A 21873-nucleotide genomic window follows, 5' to 3' on the forward strand; every position below is an offset into this window, starting at 1 on the left:
GAGGGACAGAGTGGCTACAGCAGCTGCAGGCTGCGGAATTCCGCGGTCCTGACCCACAGAAGGAAGGGCGAGGGTGTGAGTGGCAGTCCTGGGCCAGAGGGGACGAGAGGCAGAGGCGGTAACAGACTGACACATGGGAGGCCATCGGCCTTGGGGAAGAACATGGGGAAAGGAGAGGAGGGGCAGCTTTCATGTGGGTGATGATGGTTCGGCCTGTGGGCTCCCAGGCAGGCTACACAGGCGTGACATTACAGGACTGCTCCTCGTGGCCACATGGGGGAGGGCAGAAGTAGCAGACATGTTAGGGGCACTTCCTGTCTTCTGCTTGGCAAGCTCCGTTTAAGGCTCAGGCAAAACACTCAGCAGGATAATTCAGGAGGCAGTTAAGAACATGGTCACTCAGAGTTCAGGTCTGGTGGGACGTCCTGGCTGCAGATCCCATTTCAATCATTTGCAGGGTTGACTTGGACAGTTACACAGTCTCTACAGGTCTCAGGAGGTTTGGTGGTGCCTACCCAGTAGGGTTGATGTGACGATGGAATGAGATGCTCCGTGGAGAGCTCAAAACAGGGCTGGGTTCATAGGAGGCATAACACGTGTGAGCTGTTTCTCTCTGTTCTTCGATTAAGTGCCCAGAAAAGCTACTGAGGAGAACTGCACCAACCAAGAAGGGAGTTTCCCCACTGTGACCTGAGGGCACATCAGGGCCCCTCGGTTTATCTGGAGAAAAGCCAACATCATTTCGTGTTCGGGGAGGTTACCTTAATCACACCGTTGGTCCGCACAGGCTCCGACCACTGCAGTAACAAGGCACGGCCATCCTCTCTCTGTTGGATGGTAAAGTTGCTCAGTCCACTCGGGGAAGATTCCAGGGTTTGAACTGGAGTCCAGGGGCTTGAAGCTTCTCCTGCCTGGTTGGCGGCCACAACGCCAATGTGATACCTTGTGAAGGGTTCTAACCCAAACAGGTGGGCCTGATGGCTTGTTCCCTAAATGAGAAGCGACAGGTTAGTTTTCTTTGGGAAACAGCTAACAAGAGCTGGAAAGTTGTTCCCTAAAACACATCAGTAATGGTAGCACCAATATTGCAGCAGAGTTTTGAATTGTTAAGAAAACAATGTGTTTTTTTTTCTTGTTCTTGACACCCTGGTTATGTGATTTCAGGCACATGCCAAGTGAGAATCAGAAGGGATCCTTGCCTTTTCAGAGCCTGTAACCCAAAAACTTGTGATATATGAGGTCTGTCCAGAAGGTATCCAGCCATGCAATATGAAAAATAGAGGCATTTACTACAGAAAATACAAGATACAATAAATACTGTATATACAACAATGACACCTCAGTCCCCTTCAAAGTCCCCTCAGGACCTCACACAGCTCTCCCAGTCATTATCAGCTGCCTCGTCATATTTTCCTAAATCTTTTGACAGTCTGAAATCTCTTCCCTTTCAAAGGTGATTTTAGATTTAAGAAAAGCCAGAAGTCACAGGCCATCACATCTGGGCTGTAGGGAGGCCAAGTCACCTGGATGAGTTGATGTTTTACCAAAAACTTCTGTATGAGACATGATGCATGAGTGGGTGTGTTGTGGTGATAAAGCTGCCAATCACCAGTTGCCCATAGCTGCGTCCTTCTGAATCATCCCAATAGTTTCCACAGAGGAATGTTCCAGCTGAACACAAAATCTGATGCAGATTCATTGCTCTGCTAGCTCATTTTGAATGCCATGGCCACACAGTGCACATGTTCACTCAACAGCATCTACTGTCCCCACTGACTAGCACAGTGAAGTCCTCATTGTTCACACATGCGCATTCCAGTCCACTCCCCTTGGCTGCCAAGCTACAGTGATGTCACACAAATTGCTCTTGTTATATTAATAATGGACTTTTCCTGGACAGATCTTGTATTACCTGAAAAGTCCTGTGATGCCTCAGAGACCACCCAGCTCACACTAGAATCAGTGGAGACTTAGCCTGAATGACTTTGATTCTCTTCAATTCCCCATGCTATTCATTTGTATGTGAGACACTCCCCGTCTCCCTCACCTTCCTCTCTCATTCTTTTGGTGGGTATTTATATCTTACAAATACAAGAGAACAAGAACAGGCCAGCTGGACTGTTAAATGCAGAGACACCCTTAGAGAAGTCTCCCACCAATACAAACGTGGAAATACTGTCATTTGTTAGCAATGCCGTAACTGAAACTATAAAACTTACTAAAAGTAATTGTTAGCTAGGCTTTGACAACGTGATCTCTGTTGACATAAAAGAAGAAACACAGAATGGAAGGATTATTATTCTTTTCTGCTCGGAGAGCAACATTTAACATATTTTGCATAACTTAACTGGAGCTAAGAATCTTAATGTTTTGAAAGAGCCTTGGGGTGCTCTTTCTGCATCTGGCCTGGATAGATATGTGTGTTTACAGATGGGAACTATGTTTGCAAGTGAACCAGTAATGTGGGTACAGGGACACACACACACACACACACACACACACACACACACACACACACACACATATGCACTTTCTGTTGTGTGCCATATACATGGATGTGGTGAACCGTGGGGAAGTTTTGACTGGTTTAGTAGGATATTTATACTTAATGGTGTGTGAGGTTGATTAGATGTTTAAATGTGAAAATTGTCCTCTTTTCCTGGTGGGCATGGGGGAGAACAAGGAGGTGAAGAAGAAGAGTTATTTCTGAGAGTAGGTACCCAAGACTACCAAAGTTATGTGTATGGAAATTCTCCTTAATGTGGAGGCATCCAAATTTCATTTTGAGTAAAATCTAAAATGAGGTACCAAAATCAAACTGAACCACTGCCCACAAAAAATAGTTAGAAAAAACCCCAAAACTTACAGTAGAAATAATTTTTTGACATTGTTTCCTCACAATCTTTAAGTTTCAATTGCGTTAATATTTCTTATTATGCATTAAACACAGAATATAATTTCCTTTACTTATTAGAAACTAGAAAGGTCAATTTTCCTGTTTCAATAAGTGCCATTATGTTACATACTAACTTCCTGAAATTGTTTAATATTTAAACATTTGCTAAGTGACCAGACTCCGAAACAAATTTTACAGAAATACTAATTTCTCTTTTTTAAAATATTAAAAGTTCGATCATAAATATTTAAAACTTGTTTCTCCACAACATTGGATTGGTCCTTTAGATAAATACTGCACAGAACTCGAATGACCACAATGAATATTAAATCTGAAGATGCTACAAGTCCCGATTACAAACACTCTTTTCTGATAAATGATTCCCTTTCTGTGGAAATAGGGCAAACACGGACAAGATTAATAATGCAAAAAAGAAAAATTCTTTGTTCAGAGGATTCAGTAATAGATGCCAAAAAAGGCATAAGGTACAAAGCAAATAGTAATCACCTCTAACAGATTATCTCTAAAACAGGTAGACTGTTGGGGACATTTAGAGATGGCTTTTGTCATAAGAAACATGAAAAGCATGTGGGTTATAAAGCAAAAACATATGTACATTGTCAATAGCAGCACCTGCTCAATTACCATTTATTTTGGAGCTGAGAATTTCATCCAGCCCCTAGATGGCAATACTAGCAAACACTTCTGGTGGCAGGAGTCCTTAATGATTAACCAACGGCATTTAGTCCCCCAATGCAGGCTGGGCAACCATTACAAAAATAACACAACTGATTTCATTATAGATTCTTTTCATGCACATTTATAGCGTAGATCCTTGAAAGCAGAGGTATTCCAAATGCCCTGGCCTCAAAACCTTCACTGTCTAATGTGGAAAGAAGGCCTCCAGATCTCAAGTTGAAGTTCACCCCTGCCGGGCACAGAAATGTTTAGAGGTCTGCTCTTACAAATGGTGATTCCGACAGCTGTTTTGCTTAATTTGGTCTACTTCTTTAAAAAAATACATAAAAAAACAATCACACGTTGGAAATGTTGAGGGGAATTTTTTGTATCATACATTTAGACCGAGGACAAGTTCCCATGTTAGTTTGTTATTTCTGAAGAACTAACACACACACACACACACACCTTAAATGAATCTCATTAATAGGCTTGCTTTTTGTCCATGTTTAGTAAAGGCCATATGAAAATTAGATGAAGAAACTTTTAAAATGGCAAAACAACCCTTTCCAATTTATTCTTTGACATTTTAGGAAACAATTTTTATTATTTTCTTCTGATTAGATTTCCAGCACCAAAGTTCACTGTGTGAGAATCATGGGCAGGGCTCATTCCATGGATTGGGTCGTGTCTCGCTTTCTCAGTTATGTGCTCTTTTCTTTATGTTCAGAATATTCGCTTGAGCACTGACAGTCTTTAATGTTTTAGACTGAATTCCTCCCTTTGCAAACGTAGCCTTCTGCCTGACCGACTTGTAAATCTCTTCACTGAAATCATTTTACTTCTTTTCTCTCTTCCATTCCTCCCTTTCTGTCTTCCCCTATGGAGATCATTTTTAATTCAACATGCTTACTTCTTTCTCTTCTTGGTCATTATTTTGTTCACTCCACCCCCTTACTCTTCCATCCTACTGATTCTTTTGGTAGACACAGCTCTCTCTCTCCAATCCATCAATCTGTCTTGCTCTCTCTGTTATCCCTGACCTCTGGGATACCTCTTCATGTCCACACCCACCTAATATTTATATTGTGTATTCTAGAAGTATATTAACAACTTTTGTTAGGCAGCAGATGAAAAGCATGACTCAACAAAGGAAAAGAGAAATAATCTGTTCTCTGCAACCTAATACTTCCAATGAGACTCGGCTCTTTTTTCCTTCTTTTAACTACTATGAGTAAGAGTCAGGGTCTGGATACAAATCAGTGCACCCTGTTCTGAGACACACAGACAAGAAAGACTCTCTAGAACAGGCTGCCAGGGGAGGTTCTGCTGGCAATTTGAACTACATTTTAACCTCTCATCTCTGCTCCTGGGGGCACACGAAACTACTTGGAGTCTTCAGCAGTCTGACAATTTTACAGCATCTCCTCTGATTATTTTTGACGACTCGAAGTGCCCCAAAGGTGGCCGTGGGGTCAATAGGTTTATGTAGGTTGAAAATGATCAAAAATTACCATTGATCTGTAGCTGTCAATAAAAGGCTGCATGGGGAGACTCTGCACAAATGTTTAAACTGCATAAAGCAACCTAACTTCGTCATCTTTGAGTCTATCGATCTGATGATCCAGCAGTTTCCAGAGCTTTCCCTCTGGTCTTTGTGGTGCATTTTCACTGAACCTGCTTACCTTGGCCCCCAGGAATCTTCCCCCTACTACCCCTATCCTACTCTGAACCCCAATAGTGATGTGTAGGAACTGGTGTGCTTATCTGCAGAGTATTGGGGGTGCTTATTATGTTTGAAAAGCATTCATCTTTCTGGTCACCAGCAACTTCATTGACCATCAGCTTGATGGGGTGGCTTCATTCTCTGCCCCTTATCACTTGAAAGTGGCTGACTTTAGGCTTATACACCCTGACCTGCTGGCAGGATTCCTTTCCTGTTGTAGTTTCTGTGAATGCTCAGACCTAGAGAGCATGTCACACTGATACCTGCTTTACTGCACAGAGTGAGCTCCAGAGGAAGCGAGGTTTCAACATGTCAACTTCTGTCTTCTTTAGCAGAACCCCCAGATACTGGTTCTTGGTTTTGTCATAACTTATAGTTTACCTTGTCATTATAAAAGAACAGAGTGGGTATAAACAGATTTCTGGTTTTGATTACAGATAAAACCGGAGAAATGGGAAAAGATCTCTACCATTACCTAAAATCATGGCTTTGGACAGAGTCCATTACTCGCCTCCATGAGTGATAGACATTTTAATACTGACAAGTCTACATAAAATATTTCTACTGATTCCTTGACAGCTAGATAATCTGAGGCATAGATTTGGTACAGCTATCTTTCTTACTATTTATAATATTAATGTTTGAGTACCCCAAAGGTTGGTCAACATAGCTATATTTAGTACTTGATCTGTAACAATCAAAGCAGTCTTAATATGGAATGATCTCTTTATTACTCACAGTCAGATATCAACCTTGAGCACTTATCCATGGTTCTCTAAGTATGAGATGTCCAAGTCTGAAAAATATTAGCACCATCAGGAGGTGTCCTCTGATGTGGCAAGCACACTCTGTCACTGCCTACGAACTTCCTGCTGGCGGGTCAAAGATGGTGTTTGTTGATGGCGGGCACACACGTGCAGAGTGGCTCTGAATTAAAGGTCAGCTCCCAATACAAGGAAGGTAGGAAAAAATACCCATTAGATGCCTGATTTATTGTCTCAGGTGAGTGAAAACTGTGTATGTGCCTGGTGGCATGGCTAGGTGGCATCACAGCCGCTACAATGGTCAGTGGAAACACGCAGTATTGCTGGCCAACAGCTCCATTCACTATTTTACACACTTTCGAGCATTGGGCATGTACAACACTCCCTGACGTTGCCGTGGGAGGCACAAGACGGACATCAGGCTCCTGGCTTGTGGGAGTCGATAACGTATAGTGACCAGTTGTAATCCGTGAATACAGATGCACACAACCTGGAGAGTAGCAAATGCTACTCTGAGTGCGGGGAAATACTGAGGGGATTCTTCTGACTGGGAAGGGAGAGGTTGGGGGAGATGTCACTGGCAGGTGGCATCTGACCTAAGTCAGGAAGATGTAGAATATGAGTGGGTAAAAATAATGTAACTACCCCTTAACCCCAGGAGGAGTTGAAATCATATTTGGTCCTTGGAAGGCAACCTCGAGGCTGATGAGGCCCCCGTGAAAATGAGTTTGACGCCTCTGGTGTAGAGTGAGTCTAAGAGGAGAGAGTCTAAAAAACAGGGTGAGAGGGGAGTTAGAGTCCAATGAGAGGAGAGGGCAGGACCCTGGACCAAATGCAGGTTAACCTTGGAAAGAGGAAATGTGAACAGTAGTATCATGAGAACAAATGTAAAAATGTAAAATGGGCAATTCTAGAAAAATAGAAAAAAATTAACAAATGCACTCAGTAATAGCTCAATCAGCTTTAAAATAGAATAAAACAAAGCCCTGAATCTGGGCCCCTACTTGAAAGAAGCCCAGATTACAGGGTTTTATCAGAGAAGTGTTTTTGTTATTCTTTGTAATTAACTCTGTGAGTAACAGATAACATTGTGTACAAAGTATTCCAGAAAATAGATAAAAAGGGCTAGATACCAAACTCAATATCTGATGTTCAAATAATATCACAATTAAACAAGAACTGAACAATAAAGGTATGTTGTATAGACCAAAATCACTTGAGATTAGGCACAAAAGTCATAATATAAGCAAATAGCATCCAACAGTATATTTAAAAGAGATATCATGAATAGGTAGAATTTAGCCCTTAGCAAAGTTGATTTACATATGATCTTCTTACTAAAATTAACAAAATGCAACAACCATTCTAACACCCATTCATAATTAAATCTCTTAGCTAGGTAAAAAGTAAAAGAAATTATTCTTGGAGGTGCGCTTGGTATTGGATCAGATCTGGGTCCTCACCCCCACCTGCATCACCAGCCTTCAAAACCAGTAGCCAGTCCAGGCCAGTTTGGGGATACACAGAGCCTCTCCCTTCTTCCTACCTGGGTACCAGAAGAGGCTCCCTGCGCTCTTTGACCTAAGCCTGCCCATGCTTCTACTTTACGGGGAGTAGGGCTGAATGATAATCTCAAGGGGAACAGAAGGATTGCTTTTCAAAGAAACACAGCTGCAGTAGTTCACCTGCAAGTCAGGAACAGCGGGCATTATGGGACTGACAAGTGATGACCCTTGAGGCTCAGAGGAAAGTTACTGCAAAGACAGGCTTTTGAGAAACTCCTACCGTTCACTTTTCTCAGGGTCCAAAGGGGTTAACCAGCTCCGAACAATCAGAACTCAGGCGGTTCCTGTAGATGTTGATACTGAGTTGTTGCTTTAAGAGACATTTTAATAAAAGGACTTCAAACTTCCCTTTTTCTTTGCATGTTTCAGTTAATATTAGAATTAAACTGAAGCATTAAATCAACCAGTTTTGTGCGAAGCAAATGACGTTGGGTTCAGCACTGAGCACTTGGCTGTGGAATATGTATTGACTCAAGCTTATTAACTTGTAAATCCCTCAGTTTTAGATAATGATCTATTGATTATCTGCGTTTATTTGCATTCTAAATGAATAAACAAAAAGAAATGATCACAGTTTAGCCATTACACCTTAAGAGAAAATGTGCTTAAGCTAAGCATCCTTAATTAAAACTAAAAACAACTTTTATTTGTTCCGAGACCTTGAAGCTGTGGTTCCTATTTTCATTTAGGTAAATCAAAGACTGTTTTCAATGTCTCATAATCATTTCTATTAGACATTTGGACAAAACTGGAAAAAAGTTTGTCGCTGAGGACAGAAAGCATGCTGTGAGTTTGGCATTTTGAATGCATTATTAACATTGGTCTATAATTTATTATTCTTCTTGGCCTGTGTTTGCAATAATGATATCTTGCGTGCAAGAAAAACCCTGTGACTTAATGTCTGGAGGAGGCAACCTTTCAGAGTTCAGATGCTTATATCAAAACACAATCAACTGAGAATCAAGAGACCCAAGTTCAAGTTTTTCCTCTGTCACTTAGACGAGAGAGAACTTAGGCAAATTCTTCACTTTTTTTTTTGAGTTCTGTGTGAGGATTAAGCCAGATGACCTTTCTGAAAGGGCCAGGGTCATCGTGGGCACTCCAGAAAAGTGCTCTGAATCAGCTCCTTGTCACTGGGATCAGCAGAGAAGGCATGGGCCTCTGCTGATTTCAGAGGGTGGTTGTTTGAGTTTACTTCTATGCTTGGTCTAAAGAACTCAGCAAAGAAAAATGCTAAGACTGGTTTGTGGTCCGAGGGTCAAATCCCCAGTCAGATATTTAATCAGCATCTACTTTCTTCTAGCATGGTGCTTGGCACTAAAGGGAGTGGACAACAAGATTGTACGTTTGGGCTTAAGTAGTTACGAAAGACCCTACGGAAAGGACGAGCTTTGTGTATCAATATGAAGGAATGGACTAGATATACATGATAGAAGTGCAGCATTATATCATTCAATGCAAGATTGAAGCAATTAACACAAATGTAAAACCCCTAAAAATCTCAGAGTCAGAAGGAAACGTACAGTTTACAACTTGACCTTCACCTCCTAGGCCATGATCTCAGAAGAAAGCGGGTAGAAAGGCAGGGAGGAAGGCCATCTGTTCAAACACAGTGAGACCTAAAGGCCGATTGGCTAAAGTTTTATGTACTGTACTCTGTACAGAGTCTTTAGGTCTGAGACTCCAAATGCTGCTGATGTAGGGATTTGGGACAGAAAGGCTCCATAATGGTCCCACCGAACTGAAAGCAGAACACCATCGCCTCGCTATTTGGATCACCCTATGCCACTAGGTCAGGACGAAACAACAATGAAACCTCAGACTCGTGGCCGGGGTGACTGATAAGACAAATAAGGATGCGGTTGCTCTTACATCCATTACATTATAGAGGCCGGGGAGCTTAGGCAGGAGCCTGGAAATCCTTCCCCATGTTGCCAGGTGAATGGAAGGTCACGTCAAGCTGATGAAGAAGGCAAGGCTCCCAAGAACTCAGACCAGTCACGAAGAAGTTTCACTGATCTCATCAGCCAAATAATCCCAACTCCCTGGAGAGATAGGGGAGGGAGTCACATATCATCCATGACTTACGGGACTATGAAGAAATAATACCTGTTTCTCTTTTCAGCTGTGTTATGCATGTAGATATTCATGCTCATCCCTCATCCCACTATTGTATATGTGATGTGTGGGGGTGGTGACATTTACTTTTAATGTGGGGGTCATAGACTGCGAAAATGGGATTATGGAAAGAGAGAAAAAATCTAGAGAAAGGTTGGGGACCTTATCAAGAGCTCCTTGGGCTTGAACTTGGATACACTAACTGGAAAAGACATCTCTGTTTCACAGTGAGTGAGTCCTATTCTGGTTTGCCTGGAATATGGGGACATATAAGATTCAGGGGTGTCAATCTTATTTTCACCAGGGGCCATATCAGCTTCGTGGTTGCCTTCAGAGGCCGAATGTAATGTTAGGACTGGATAAATGTAACTACTCCTTAACTGTTAAGTGAGAGCTTGGTGTTGCCACTGGGTAGAAACGAGGTGCCGCACTGGATAAAACAAGGTGGAGGGCTGGATTCGGCCCTCTGGCCTTGTGTTTGCCACCTGTGTTTTAGAAGATTATAAAAAAAAATGAATGATGTTAGATAGCCAGGGGATGGAGTAGCATTGAAGGAAGATTCATTTACCAGTATGTGAAAGTTATAGACTTGAAGAACAGACTTAAAAACTGGGGAATGTCTACGCTACACAGCTCATCTGATGGCTGAGCCTTATAACCCCCAAGTAGTGAAACAGCTCTCTGTCAAAGCAAGGTTCGTGGTTGAACTTGACCTTTGGGAATCCTAATCTGAAGGTCAGTACAGATGTTGATGAGTCCTAGAACCTAACTGGACTATTCAGGGGCCAAACCCAGACGCCTAAATACACCTCCATTCCTGAACGAACAGTCTTTTCCTGGTCAACTGCATGGTCTGCTCCTTCCTCCTTCAAATTTCTGCTCTGTTGTCACCTGATTGTGAGACCTTCCCTGACCTTCTCACCTTGAGTACCACCTTTCCAGTCTCAGCAGGCAAGTCTCCCTAAAAACTGGCCAGCATAACATCCTGGACTGGCTGACATAGCACCTTTGGTACCTCCCCTCACACATACATGGTCCTTGTCTCCCCGCTAGAATAAAAGCTTCAAGAAGGAAGGATTTTTTTTTTCATCTGATTTACCCACTGCTGTATACCCAGCTGGCATATATCAGGTGCATATTTATTGGATGAGTGAATGAAAGAATAAATATACTAAGTTCTGAGTTAGTCCCCAGAAAGGGAAGGATGGAATTTTTCAGTTGGGAGGAGATGGTGATATGTTACAGTTTATGGTGTCATGGAAAGTGTGTTAATGGTTTTAAATATATTATCTTTGGAAACATGGGTGACTTTCAACATTCCTGAAAGAATGGAAAGCCATGATTCAAAGATAATACTGATTATAAATACATACATGAAGAACAAGGAAATGGCTGGGTTGATACTTCTTGTGATGCAAGCCCTTGGTCAGCTCCAGGATGAGATACAAACAGGAACAGCCCAGGCATATTTGATCAGAAGTTGACAGAAAATTTGAAATGATCAACGAGACTATTTGGAAAATAGATTGGCATTGAACATTATTAATGATGAGTCTTTCAATAAAGATTATACTATATCTTAAGATATTAGCCAATAATAGTAGTAGCTCATGATTAACCTAATGATCTATTGATGATTTATCCATATCTATCCCTTTTAAATTTTTTCTTAGAGTGTAAATAATTTTTTCACTAGGTCAAATTTTATAATTAATAAATAAGTAAATATGCATATCACGGGCTGCGTGATCCAAAAGTTATTACTAATGGGACCGTACATTCTACACAGTTTGGAGGCAGCTGCCTGAGATGAGCACCCTTCCTCCAGCCAAGCAATTATTAATAAGGGAAGCAGAGCACACTCATTTTCTTCTGAAAAACAAAACAAAATCCCAACACTACTCTGTCATGAATAAAGTTCTAAAATAAAAACAAAGTAACTCAGGTCGTTGTGATGGACACCGTCCAGTAATACTTTCTGGAAGATAAATGCTTATAGATAATGTGTAAAACAAAATCTCACCCCCTTGACTAATTCCCCAGTGGGAAGCGCAGACGGCTCTAGATAAACGTGGGACCGATGGCCACGGCGCAGATGGCCCTGAAGAACAGAGGTGGAGACCAAAGGCCTACGAAACGCATGTGTCACAAAACTCATGCTACACTTGTGCACTTGGGCTATTTCAACCAGTTCCACTGCTCCCTATATTTATTAGTTTTTTTAAAAAATACTATTTCTCCCTCTCCCTCCCTCCCTCTAAAGATAAATAAATAAAATCTTTGGAAAAAAAATACTATTTCTCGGGTTGAATGATTGGATTTAAATGGCCTGTTAAGGTTAAAATCAGAGTGAAGGAGAGAGGTGCACACGTAGGTGGTTTGGGTGAGGTCTAAAAATGTCCACACCGCCAGTCATTCCCCTGTTAGTTACAAGATCGCAAGTAACCGGTTACTGCCCAGGGCGCTGCGGGGGCGCAGGGGGCTCTGCGGCCCCGGGAGGTGGAGCTCAGTTATCACAGCGACTGTCGCCTTCACAACTGTGCCCCGTCCTCTGTGGGTGCCTAGAAACGGATGGAGAGAAGCTGAAAAGTGGCAGAGTTTTCCTTGTCTCCTGTCTCTCTGATAACCGGGCAGACTACAGCGCATGAAAGATGAGTGCCGCCCAATCCCGACCGCAGCACGCAGGAGCCATCTGGGCATTTTCAAAGTAGGGCACAGGAAAGGCTCAGACGTACCCCCCAACAGGGTGCCAAAATATAGCAGTAAAAAGAAAACTAGAGGGAACCATGGCTACTTCCACACTTCCAGTCATTCCAGCACGAGGGTTTTCCAAAAACCTTTGCAGAGATGCCTGTTAACTGCTCACTCAGTTGGTACCCAGAGGGCTGCTGGGTCTTAGCAGCGACGTGTGGTATAGAGACGCATCCAGCAGGGGGCACTCTCCTCATGGAAACACAGGGGTCACACTTTTCTGAGCAGAGGCCTTAGCTTAGGGGCTCAAAAGCGAAAATATTCCGGAGACCACGTGCCTTGTAACGGAAGTCATTTCCTTCAGAAACGTTCAGTGCCAAAAGAAGTGTTGACTTTTAAAATGAGATCTTCAATGTTCAAAAGTATCCCGTGGAATCATTTCTTTTAGATGCTGCAGGAGGTAGACCCTCAATTTTCTGAACAAGAATCACTAGTCATTCAAAAGTTAGGAAACAGACAATCAACACTATTTTTTTTGGACCTTTGAAGCTGAGACTTCAGAATTTGTTATTTTTGGAGACTTTTATCAGCTTCTACAGATTCTTCAGTCATGGGGATGAATTAATGTTGCATCAGTTAAAAAACCCTCAAACCCTCACTGTCTTCCAGCTTACATTTCTGAGGTGCATTTTGCAATAAGAGGGAAAATAAAAACATGATTTATAGAAACAAATTGTCACATCTATAAAAGCATGTAATCTTTGGCCACAAAATTAGAATGCATAAGCTAATAATATTTGATACATATATTTTCACAGAATTTTAATTATATAGACAATATATAATGTTTTCTTACATTCTTTTATAGTAAAAAAATGATGCGTATTTATAAGATTAAGGTCACAGGCTTGTTATTTGCTGGGCTGTGGGCTGATGACCAGAGAGACTGCAAATGACATTACCCATCAAAATCCTCTAATGAAACTAGTAATTGCTGAAAGTAATTTAAATTGTGTTTCTACTTTAGGAAGGAAAGACACTCCAAGGAAATGCATGTGAGAGAATTAAAGAGAACATATTTCAGAAAGAAAACTTGTCAAAGGGAATCTCCCCCGTGAAACTTCCTCGCTTCCCAAGGAAACTCCAGATACAGTTCAGAGGAACATTCAGTCAGGTCTTTTCTAGAATTCCCCCAAAGATGTTCCTTTTGGTCTCTCCACATGCATCGTTTTTGATTCTACTCCTCGCTAAAAATTCCTATTAGCTAATCTAACCAGTCAAGGTAGCCGGCCTATTTTGTGATGAATAAATAGCCACACTGTTCATTGGCCACCTGGGTTCAAAGAGGAGAAATACAGAGGTGACATCCAAACATGATGGGAACACGCCAACCACATCCTGACCGCATTCTACTTCACCGGATTTGGAAACCCAGCTTCCTCACCGTAGTCACCCCTCCCTCTGCTTGCTCCATTTCTTGACCGTCTGTGAGACTAATATAATTTTTCTGAAGTGATTTATTTCTAACAGATGTGATCATCCAGCTGCAGGGACCTGGATGCACAAGGTCCCTAACAACTTTAATTTCTGATTATAATAAGCATATATTCCACTAATAAATAATTATCACTCAGTGAAGGGAAAGAAGCCAAAGCGTGTGAGGTACGATGGCCAGGTACTTCTGGGCAGAAAGGACAAGTGGATTGGGTCTCCTGAGGTCCTGGCTCGGCTCGGCCTCACACGTGCTAATTATCGTATTTCTGGAATGTCGTAGGCCAAGAAGGAAGGAAGAACATTAGACATGGTTTAATGTGCACTGCACTATTTGGAAAGCTAATTTGAAGCCTATATTGAGTTTTTTGTAAACCAGAAATTATCCAAGATTAGTAAGATGACAACCTAGGTCTGGCGTAGGGAGAAGTCACAGAACAATGTCCAGAGACAGAGGGACGGGCCCATCCTCCCTCTGGCTCTTGTGACATCACAAGGGCAGGCCCTGGAGGTGTGTCTTTATCACCTGGGCTCCATTTGTGGATGCTGGTGACGTGGCCTCAGCCAGTGCCAAAAATTCAGTGGCGACATCACTGGGTGGCTTACCGAGGTGTCCTCTGCTACCCGAGGTATTGCCGGAATGTGGTGGATTGCAGGGAATATTCTACATGAGCCGACTGTCTCCAGATCAGCTTCCCAACCAAGAGCCTGACTTTGCTTTGCTTGCCCCATAAGGCCACCTGGACTCTCAAGTCAGCAGCCACAGGACCGTGCTGTTACTAATAGGATGTGTTAAGAAGCACATGTTCTTGGGAAAGGGGTTGGAGGGAAGGAAGGGAAAAGGAGGAAAGGGAAAACTTTATCTTTAAAAAAAAATTCTGGACTTGTCTCTCTCAATAGGATCCTGTCAACACATCAGCACAAAGATATCTTGATGGACAGATTTTCTTTTCGTCATATTATTTCGGATCATAATAACGACCATTTACTGAGTCATTTCCCTGGTCCTGGTACCCTGTGCGGAGCTGCCTCTCATCGGGCAGCCTTGCAGGCCCTACCTCCCCAAGGCACAGGACAGAAGGGGGACCTTGTCAATCTCTAGTTCAAGTTTGCTGGCACCCCGGACCCACACTGCCGGCCAGCTCACTGGTTGGCTCTGCTAGGCATCTGATGGGAGTATGTAGAATAAAATACCTTTAATGTCAGCCTAATAAATGGTCACAGATTGCAAAAATATTCCCCTCTCTATCTCCTGAAGCAGAGACTTGCCATCAGATGTTTTTAACTTAAGCTTTTGTTTCTTTGACTGAATAATAATAATAATAATAATAATAATAATTTTGTTTTCACTTCATGCCTTCTGTTTGAACACCACCCTTGTTTAAAGCAAAGCAATCCCAAAGTCTTCTCTGAACTCTGCAGGGTAAAGTGACCTTTTAATTCTTTGAATCTCTTATACACTGTTTTTTATGTTTGCATCAGACAATTAATCATGTCAAGTTAAGTGGCCTCTCTTACTTCATTGCACTGAACTATAATTTGTGGCTTTCACTGATAGTTAGATTTTTATAAATAATGTCTTGTTTCCTCTGGGGGAGAGTGCACAAGGCGGCCCTGGGTAGTAGCAAGTATGGAAACTATAGCCTAGATTTCCGCTCTCTCAGGATACAGAGAAGAAAACAGCACCTAAACAAAAGATCAACTTGCTAGAAATTGAAAGTGGTTTTCCTTCAAATTTCATACATGTTTAATTCTAATAAACTTTTCTCCAGACTTCTGATGTGAACTGTGATTTGAAAGTCTTGGAAGGCCTAAAGGTCAGCAGGATGGTACCATTTTAGAGGGTAAAACATCATATTCTTGTGACCTGTATGGCTCTTTACAATGTCAAGGTGTTTTGCTATAATAGGTGGAAAGGGTTAGTCTTCCAAGAATATGAATGGTCTTTAGTGTCACATTCAAAAGTTCTGACTTTTTTTTTAGTAACCCTCCTCTTAATATTGGGCCCCAAATAGCAAATTGGTTTTCTCTGAACAGAGTGGAAACTGTCATTTCAATATTACCTTGTCTCTCTTAACCGTGGAGAGTCATCCCTTTTGCCAACAACAGAAATGGTGAAAAGGCTTGACTTCTACAGTTTGGTCTAGAATTAGGCAGCTCTCCCCACCAGCCAGGACTAGGTGTCTACCGAGGCACACGGGGACAGGAGAATTAGAATAAAGGCCTGGGCAGGGCCGTTCTCCCTGGAAAACACCCAGAGGGGACTGCACTCTTGACATTCCCGGGATACAAACGAGAGTTTTGCAGGCACTTTCTATTTCCGTCCGTGTTCTTTTGTATGCCGGGTTGCCTGCCATTATGCTTGTGTAATTCTGACAGTGTTCTTAATGACACACTAACAGATTGTAAAACACGCTGCTGGCATTGACTTGTTTTTTATATTTTTAAAACAATGTCCTTCATGTAACAGTAGTTAAGCGCGGCAGAAGGACATCATTAGAGCCATGGTTAAACTGTAATTTACACCATTAGGAAGGCAGGAGCAATTTTTATTGCTGGGCAATTTTCTTGCTGAAATATTTGGACCATATGGCTCAATTTGTGTAATAACCTTAATTTCTGCACCCTTCAGGTCTGCCTCCGTCTCCTACGGAATGGTAAAATGCAGCTTAGCAGAAAAGGCAACTGTCTATACTTAGAGAGTTGAGATTAATAACATGTCACGTCCTGTTTTTGGTGAAGGAATTGGAACAGCAGCCAGATGGTATCTCTACAAATAACTGTCAGGGGTCTTGATCTAATCAATACAATGTATTAATACATCTCCCTCTGCTGTTCCTCCAGGGGCCGGTGCATAACATCTGGAAAGAGTAGTGTGTAGGGGGGGCCCGCCAAATAGAAAGCCGATTCTTTTCAGAATCAAACTGAGCCCAATTAATTTTTCATGTATCCTTGATAACTGTTTCATAATGAGCGATGCATCTTGACGGATTTGGGGTTGGCAGAGCAGTGTGCCTGGGCTTTCCATCCCCATTCAGTCCACTTACAGAAACCAACCCATTAATCAAGCTATCTGGCATAAAACCGGAATCTCAGCTCAGCAAGAGATCAATAACCACCCTTAAAAAAAAAACCAACACACACACACACACACACACACACACACACACACACAGCCAGCCACTAATGGGCACAGGTATCCAGCCATGACACTAGTAATTGCTTTAGCGAAAATAAAACTCGGGATCATAATCACCCAATAGGAACTTATAGGATGAAATTCATTACTTGTGTCTTGTCAAAAAGTAACATTTACCTCTGTGAAAAACATACTGCAATTTTACTATCTAGACATGGCCATTATCTTTTAGACAACGCACCTCTTTGGAGGGAATTAAAACTCTCTGATTTTTTATGTGAATATTTAATAACCCGAGTATCATATAAAATGTTTAAAAATGAGTTATGATGCTTGTTTTACATTCAGAGGACCTGAGGGGCCCCTTAAGACAATCTCGAGCCTGACTGTATAGGACACACGTAGAGCTGAGAACTCTGACGTGACGCCAGATTGGTCTGATTCCTTAACTCCTTGGTCAGTTTCATGGAAGGATTTGCAATTCAAATCATCCATTCTTGTCACTTTCCCAAGGGTTTCATCTCAGTTCTTCACTGTTTTCCCGAATTCAAAACCAGCCATTTTGCTTTCCAGAGAGCAAATCTGTTTTGGCTTGGCTGGGATTTCTCCCCTCTCCTTCCTTCTGAAAGTGAGGCCCTGTGACGTTATCTGTGGAGAAGAGCTCAGAGTGGAGCTGGGGAGATGGAGGAAACCCATGACCTGTTTGTTAAAACATTCCTTCCTGGCCCTCGGACAACAGGTGGAAACCTGTTCTGCCCTCATGAGAGTCTGAGATTTTGATCAGGAGAGAAAACTCCTGGGACGTGCCGACATAAAGAGAGTCATTCATTGGCTGATCATCTGATCAGACCCTGCCAAGATGATAGAAAGGTCTAAGGAATCATCCAGGAACTCGAAGGGGATGTCGCATTCATCTTTTCTGACAGCGTGACTAAGAAGCATGATGCTGTGTTTGCTCAGCCAGTGGTTTGTGGTTCTGCAAAGGATGAGTGCTGGGTTCAGAATCGGAGGAGGGGATGAGTTAGGGTCTCCTTGGGTTCCTTTAAGTATTTATGAGCCCAATCAATGCCCATGCATGGCTAAATAATTGCGTATTATATTGCAATCTGTCTCCTGCCTTGTTTGATCTAAGAACGCCACCCGTCTCGGAAGAGTCTATTTCATCCTCCTTTGTATCTGTTGCAGCTTCTGGGCACAACAGGATTCTCAAAAGAGCATTATGTGAACCCTGATGGAGGAGTGCCACAGTATGTCTTGGTCTTGATCGCCGCATTAGACTTTGTATGTCTAGATCCTCAATTGCAAACAACGCGTGATTTTCATACACACATGAGATGTCAGAGAAGCAGTAGCCCCGGATTTCAGCTTTCATTTCATTTGCCGATAGCCAGTGTGGATACACAGGAAACACCCTGACAATGACCTGTTTGTAGTGAACTTGTGTGACTTCAAGCAAGAAAGCTGTTTCAACCAGTGAGATCCACCATACATGGCATCCAGAATTTTCTTTTTTTTGTGATGTTATTCTGGGAAGATTTAATTTATACAAAATTGAAATCCTCTGTTACAAAGACAGGAGGTAGCTGCTATTCTGGGCCCCCCTCCCCAGTTCATAGATACAATCAACGAAGCCTATGGTTTTAGCTCAGCAACACTGGGCCACAGCACTAACAAGAGGCTTCACCTTTAAAAGTATATCGAGATAAAAGGATTCATTTGCAAACCCATCACATACGTATTCACAGGTGTTGGGTATGGGTCACTGCATTTGGATTAAGAGGCAAATGTCTTTCCCTAAATGAGAGGTCACTAGCTGGTGTGAGGCAAAATCTTTTCGCTGTTCAGCATAATTAAAATACTCCAACAGTGGTTTCAGTAATTTAAAAATCACAGTATTGTTGTAATATTTTTCTAGGCTTCGGGAGCTCACAATTGTTTGGCCCAATCAAATCTGGGAACACTAGAGAAGTTATCACCCATCAAGGTAATTACTTTCAAGTTGAAATAATTACTCTATCAATGTTAATGGTCTTTCAACTTCAATAAAGCACTCACCTGCCGATAATCACAGCTAACCTCTTGCTCTAATGCAATTCCCTCTCTACTTAGCAGGTTATATTACAGCCGTTGCAGCGGTCACTTGTCCTGAACAGCTGCTGAATTTCACTTTGATCGGCTGTGAACCATAAAAAAATTGGTCATCTGTGTCTGGTTGCCCCTCACCCGTGAGCCCTTGTGAAGCGCAGGCTACGCCCTCTTGGCTGGAACGGGGCCTGGCCCGGGCAGCCATCTTGTCTCAGGCAGCAGCGCCTTCCCACCTGTGACATGAGCGTCTGCCCTTCCGCTGCTGTGTACAGCTTGCTGTCTCTGCTCAGCGGCACGTATTCTGAATTTATGGCTCGGCCCTGTTAGTCTGTGGACTGGTTCGTTTTACTTCCATGTATGTTTTTGATAAGGCTCAGTGGGATTCAGGAGGTCCTAGAGGCTTCCTTGTAATTCAGTTAAAGGTGGCAAAAATAACCTACTTGAGCTAGAGGGTATTTTCACTGTCACCTGCCCCTCTGTACCGAGAGAGTCTGCTCTTGGGCATAAGTGAAGTTGGTAGATGCCAATTTGGCAGGCTCTGTTTGATACGGGAAGAGAGAGAGAGAGAGAGAATGTGTGTGTATGATGGAAAGACCTCATGTTTTGCTGATGTGATCCCAGACCGCAGGGGGTGGGCAGGGTCCTCACGACAGGTAAACACAACTACATCTGAGTGGCCACTGATCAAGCAGGGCTCTTAGAGGGGCAGGCAGGACAGTAAAGGGTAGATGGGCAGAATGAAGCCTCAGGGAGACAAAAAGCACAGGCTTGCTCCAGGAGACTTAGAAGCAAACAGAACCTAATGCAATATTTGAGATATTACCTGGAAATTAACAGTCTGATGTCAGAAAGCATTTAAATTAGCACACTCTGAATTTTGTTGCTCATTGAGGAAGGCTTAAAGTATATAAAACATTACGCATTCATCCCTGACCAAATTAGCACATACGGTTGCCTTGCACAAACCAAAAACTTTCTCTACATTTATTCATTTCTTTCAGCCTCTGTTAATCCAAACAGTAAAGCTTCTAAAGTTTTCCTGCCTATTTATATTGCCGTTGACATGCGCATTAATTTATTTAGTCCTCACAACAGCCTTGTGAGATAAGTAGCATCTTAGTTCAGACTTGATGATTGAGAAACAAGACAGTTGAAGGTAAGGTCATGATCACTGGAGCAGAAGGGAACACCATGTGTGAAGATCCCAAGGTGGCCTACAAGCAGAAGGATTCAAGATCAATACCTTAGAAGTAGAATCAATAGGACTTAGGGAAGGATTGGATTTGGAAGTAAGGAAGGAGAGACTCAAGGATGACCTGGCATGAGCACCTGGGAAGGTGATGGGGCATTTCATGATGTAACCGGATGTCCTGGGGAATAATGAGTATAGCTCAGAAAAGTAGGTGATACGTATCTCTACTGAAACTGCTAGATGTTTCTCTGCGGGACTTAACAGACAGAAAGGATCAGCCTTATGTCATCATAAGACCACCTATATAAGATCCAGGTTGATGGAAAATAAGTCAGAGAGGAGAAGTCAGTAGAGCAGCTTCTTCAGGTTACCTTCTTACTGTGCGGGAGGAAATGGGATACCCTAATTCCTCTCTCGAGCCTTATGAGGGATACCTAGGAGAACAACATGAAAGAATCAGGGATCTCTGAATTCACGGTGAGATGAACATTCTACTCTGCTCAAGATGAAAAGACTCACAGGGTGATGTTGATGCAGGCACTGGGGAGAGGAAGGGTCTTCTGAGATTCTTAGGTGACCCCAGGATTTGGGAATCTGGCCTAACCAGAAGCAGATGCCCGCTTCTCATTCAATGAATTCTGAAGTGGTGAGGCTGGCAGGGTCTGAGCCAGCGAGGTAGGTCATGTGGAGAAGTGACTGCTAGACAGGCTGTATTTTCCTCCTTTGCTTGACCAAGTTTGCCCCAGGCCTACCAGATGCCGAGAAAGGAATGAGCCTTGAACATGTGACAGACCCTGATATTGGCTGCTACTTGGAAGAGGGGTGACCAGGAGTAAAGGAGGTTGTGGGGCGGACCTCAGGGGTGTAGGAGTTAGCCAGGGAGTGCGATGCCTGCTTCAGGGGCCAGGAAGCATGGGCTTTCCCCTGGGGACCTCTACTTAACCACAGAGAAGAGCCCTTGGGGCTCCTGCTCCACTGGAAGCAATGATGGATGGATGAGAACAATATTAGTGAGGAAGGCTCTGCTCCTCTGTGTCTATTTCCATCTTTTCTGCCAAGATCCTAGGGAAATCCACAAGAGAAGAAGAGGGAGAAGAACGAACATGCCCTGTCTTCCACACTGTAGATCCATTAACACCAGTTTGGCTTTAAAGTGGATATATTTAAACACCCCAAAGGAGTCCTGATTACTAAAATCGGTCTGGTGGCTGTCACTGAAAGTGACTAGAAAACCCTGGGACCTGCCCATGAAATTACTGATGAGTGAGCAGGAGAGGCTGGATGAAGCTCTGTGGGAATAAAAGGGCTGGAGGGAAACAAAGCTCTTTCAAAGAAGGAGTTACCTGATATTTAAGAAGACTTAAATGGATCTAGTTTTTCTCAATCCCCAATAATACTGAGCTAAAAATAGATCCCTGATATATATTTGTGATTGGTAGGGTAGTATTGGAAAATAAAAGGGGTAAAGATAATGTAAATCTAATAAGTGCAAAGTTAATGTCAAACCAAACACATCATTACAATAAAA

At 42.6% G+C, this 21873-nt stretch overlaps 1 protein-coding gene across 1 annotated transcript in view; it reads right to left on the bottom strand.

The window, feature by feature from the left end:
- The window catches only part of USH2A (usherin), a 505359-nt gene that overhangs the window by 47256 nt on the left and 436230 nt on the right, over positions 1-21873 (bottom strand). The window contains exon 62 of the mRNA XM_053667304.1: positions 762-989. Within this exon, the coding sequence (XP_053523279.1) occupies positions 762-989 (228 nt within the window). The remainder of the gene's footprint in view (positions 1-761; positions 990-21873) is intronic.

Source organism: Artibeus jamaicensis, unplaced genomic scaffold, assembly GCF_021234435.1.
Source record: "Artibeus jamaicensis isolate MK-2021 breed Jamaican fruit bat unplaced genomic scaffold, CSHL_Jam_final contig_467, whole genome shotgun sequence".
In the NCBI taxonomy this organism is placed as follows: domain Eukaryota; kingdom Metazoa; phylum Chordata; class Mammalia; order Chiroptera; family Phyllostomidae; genus Artibeus; species Artibeus jamaicensis.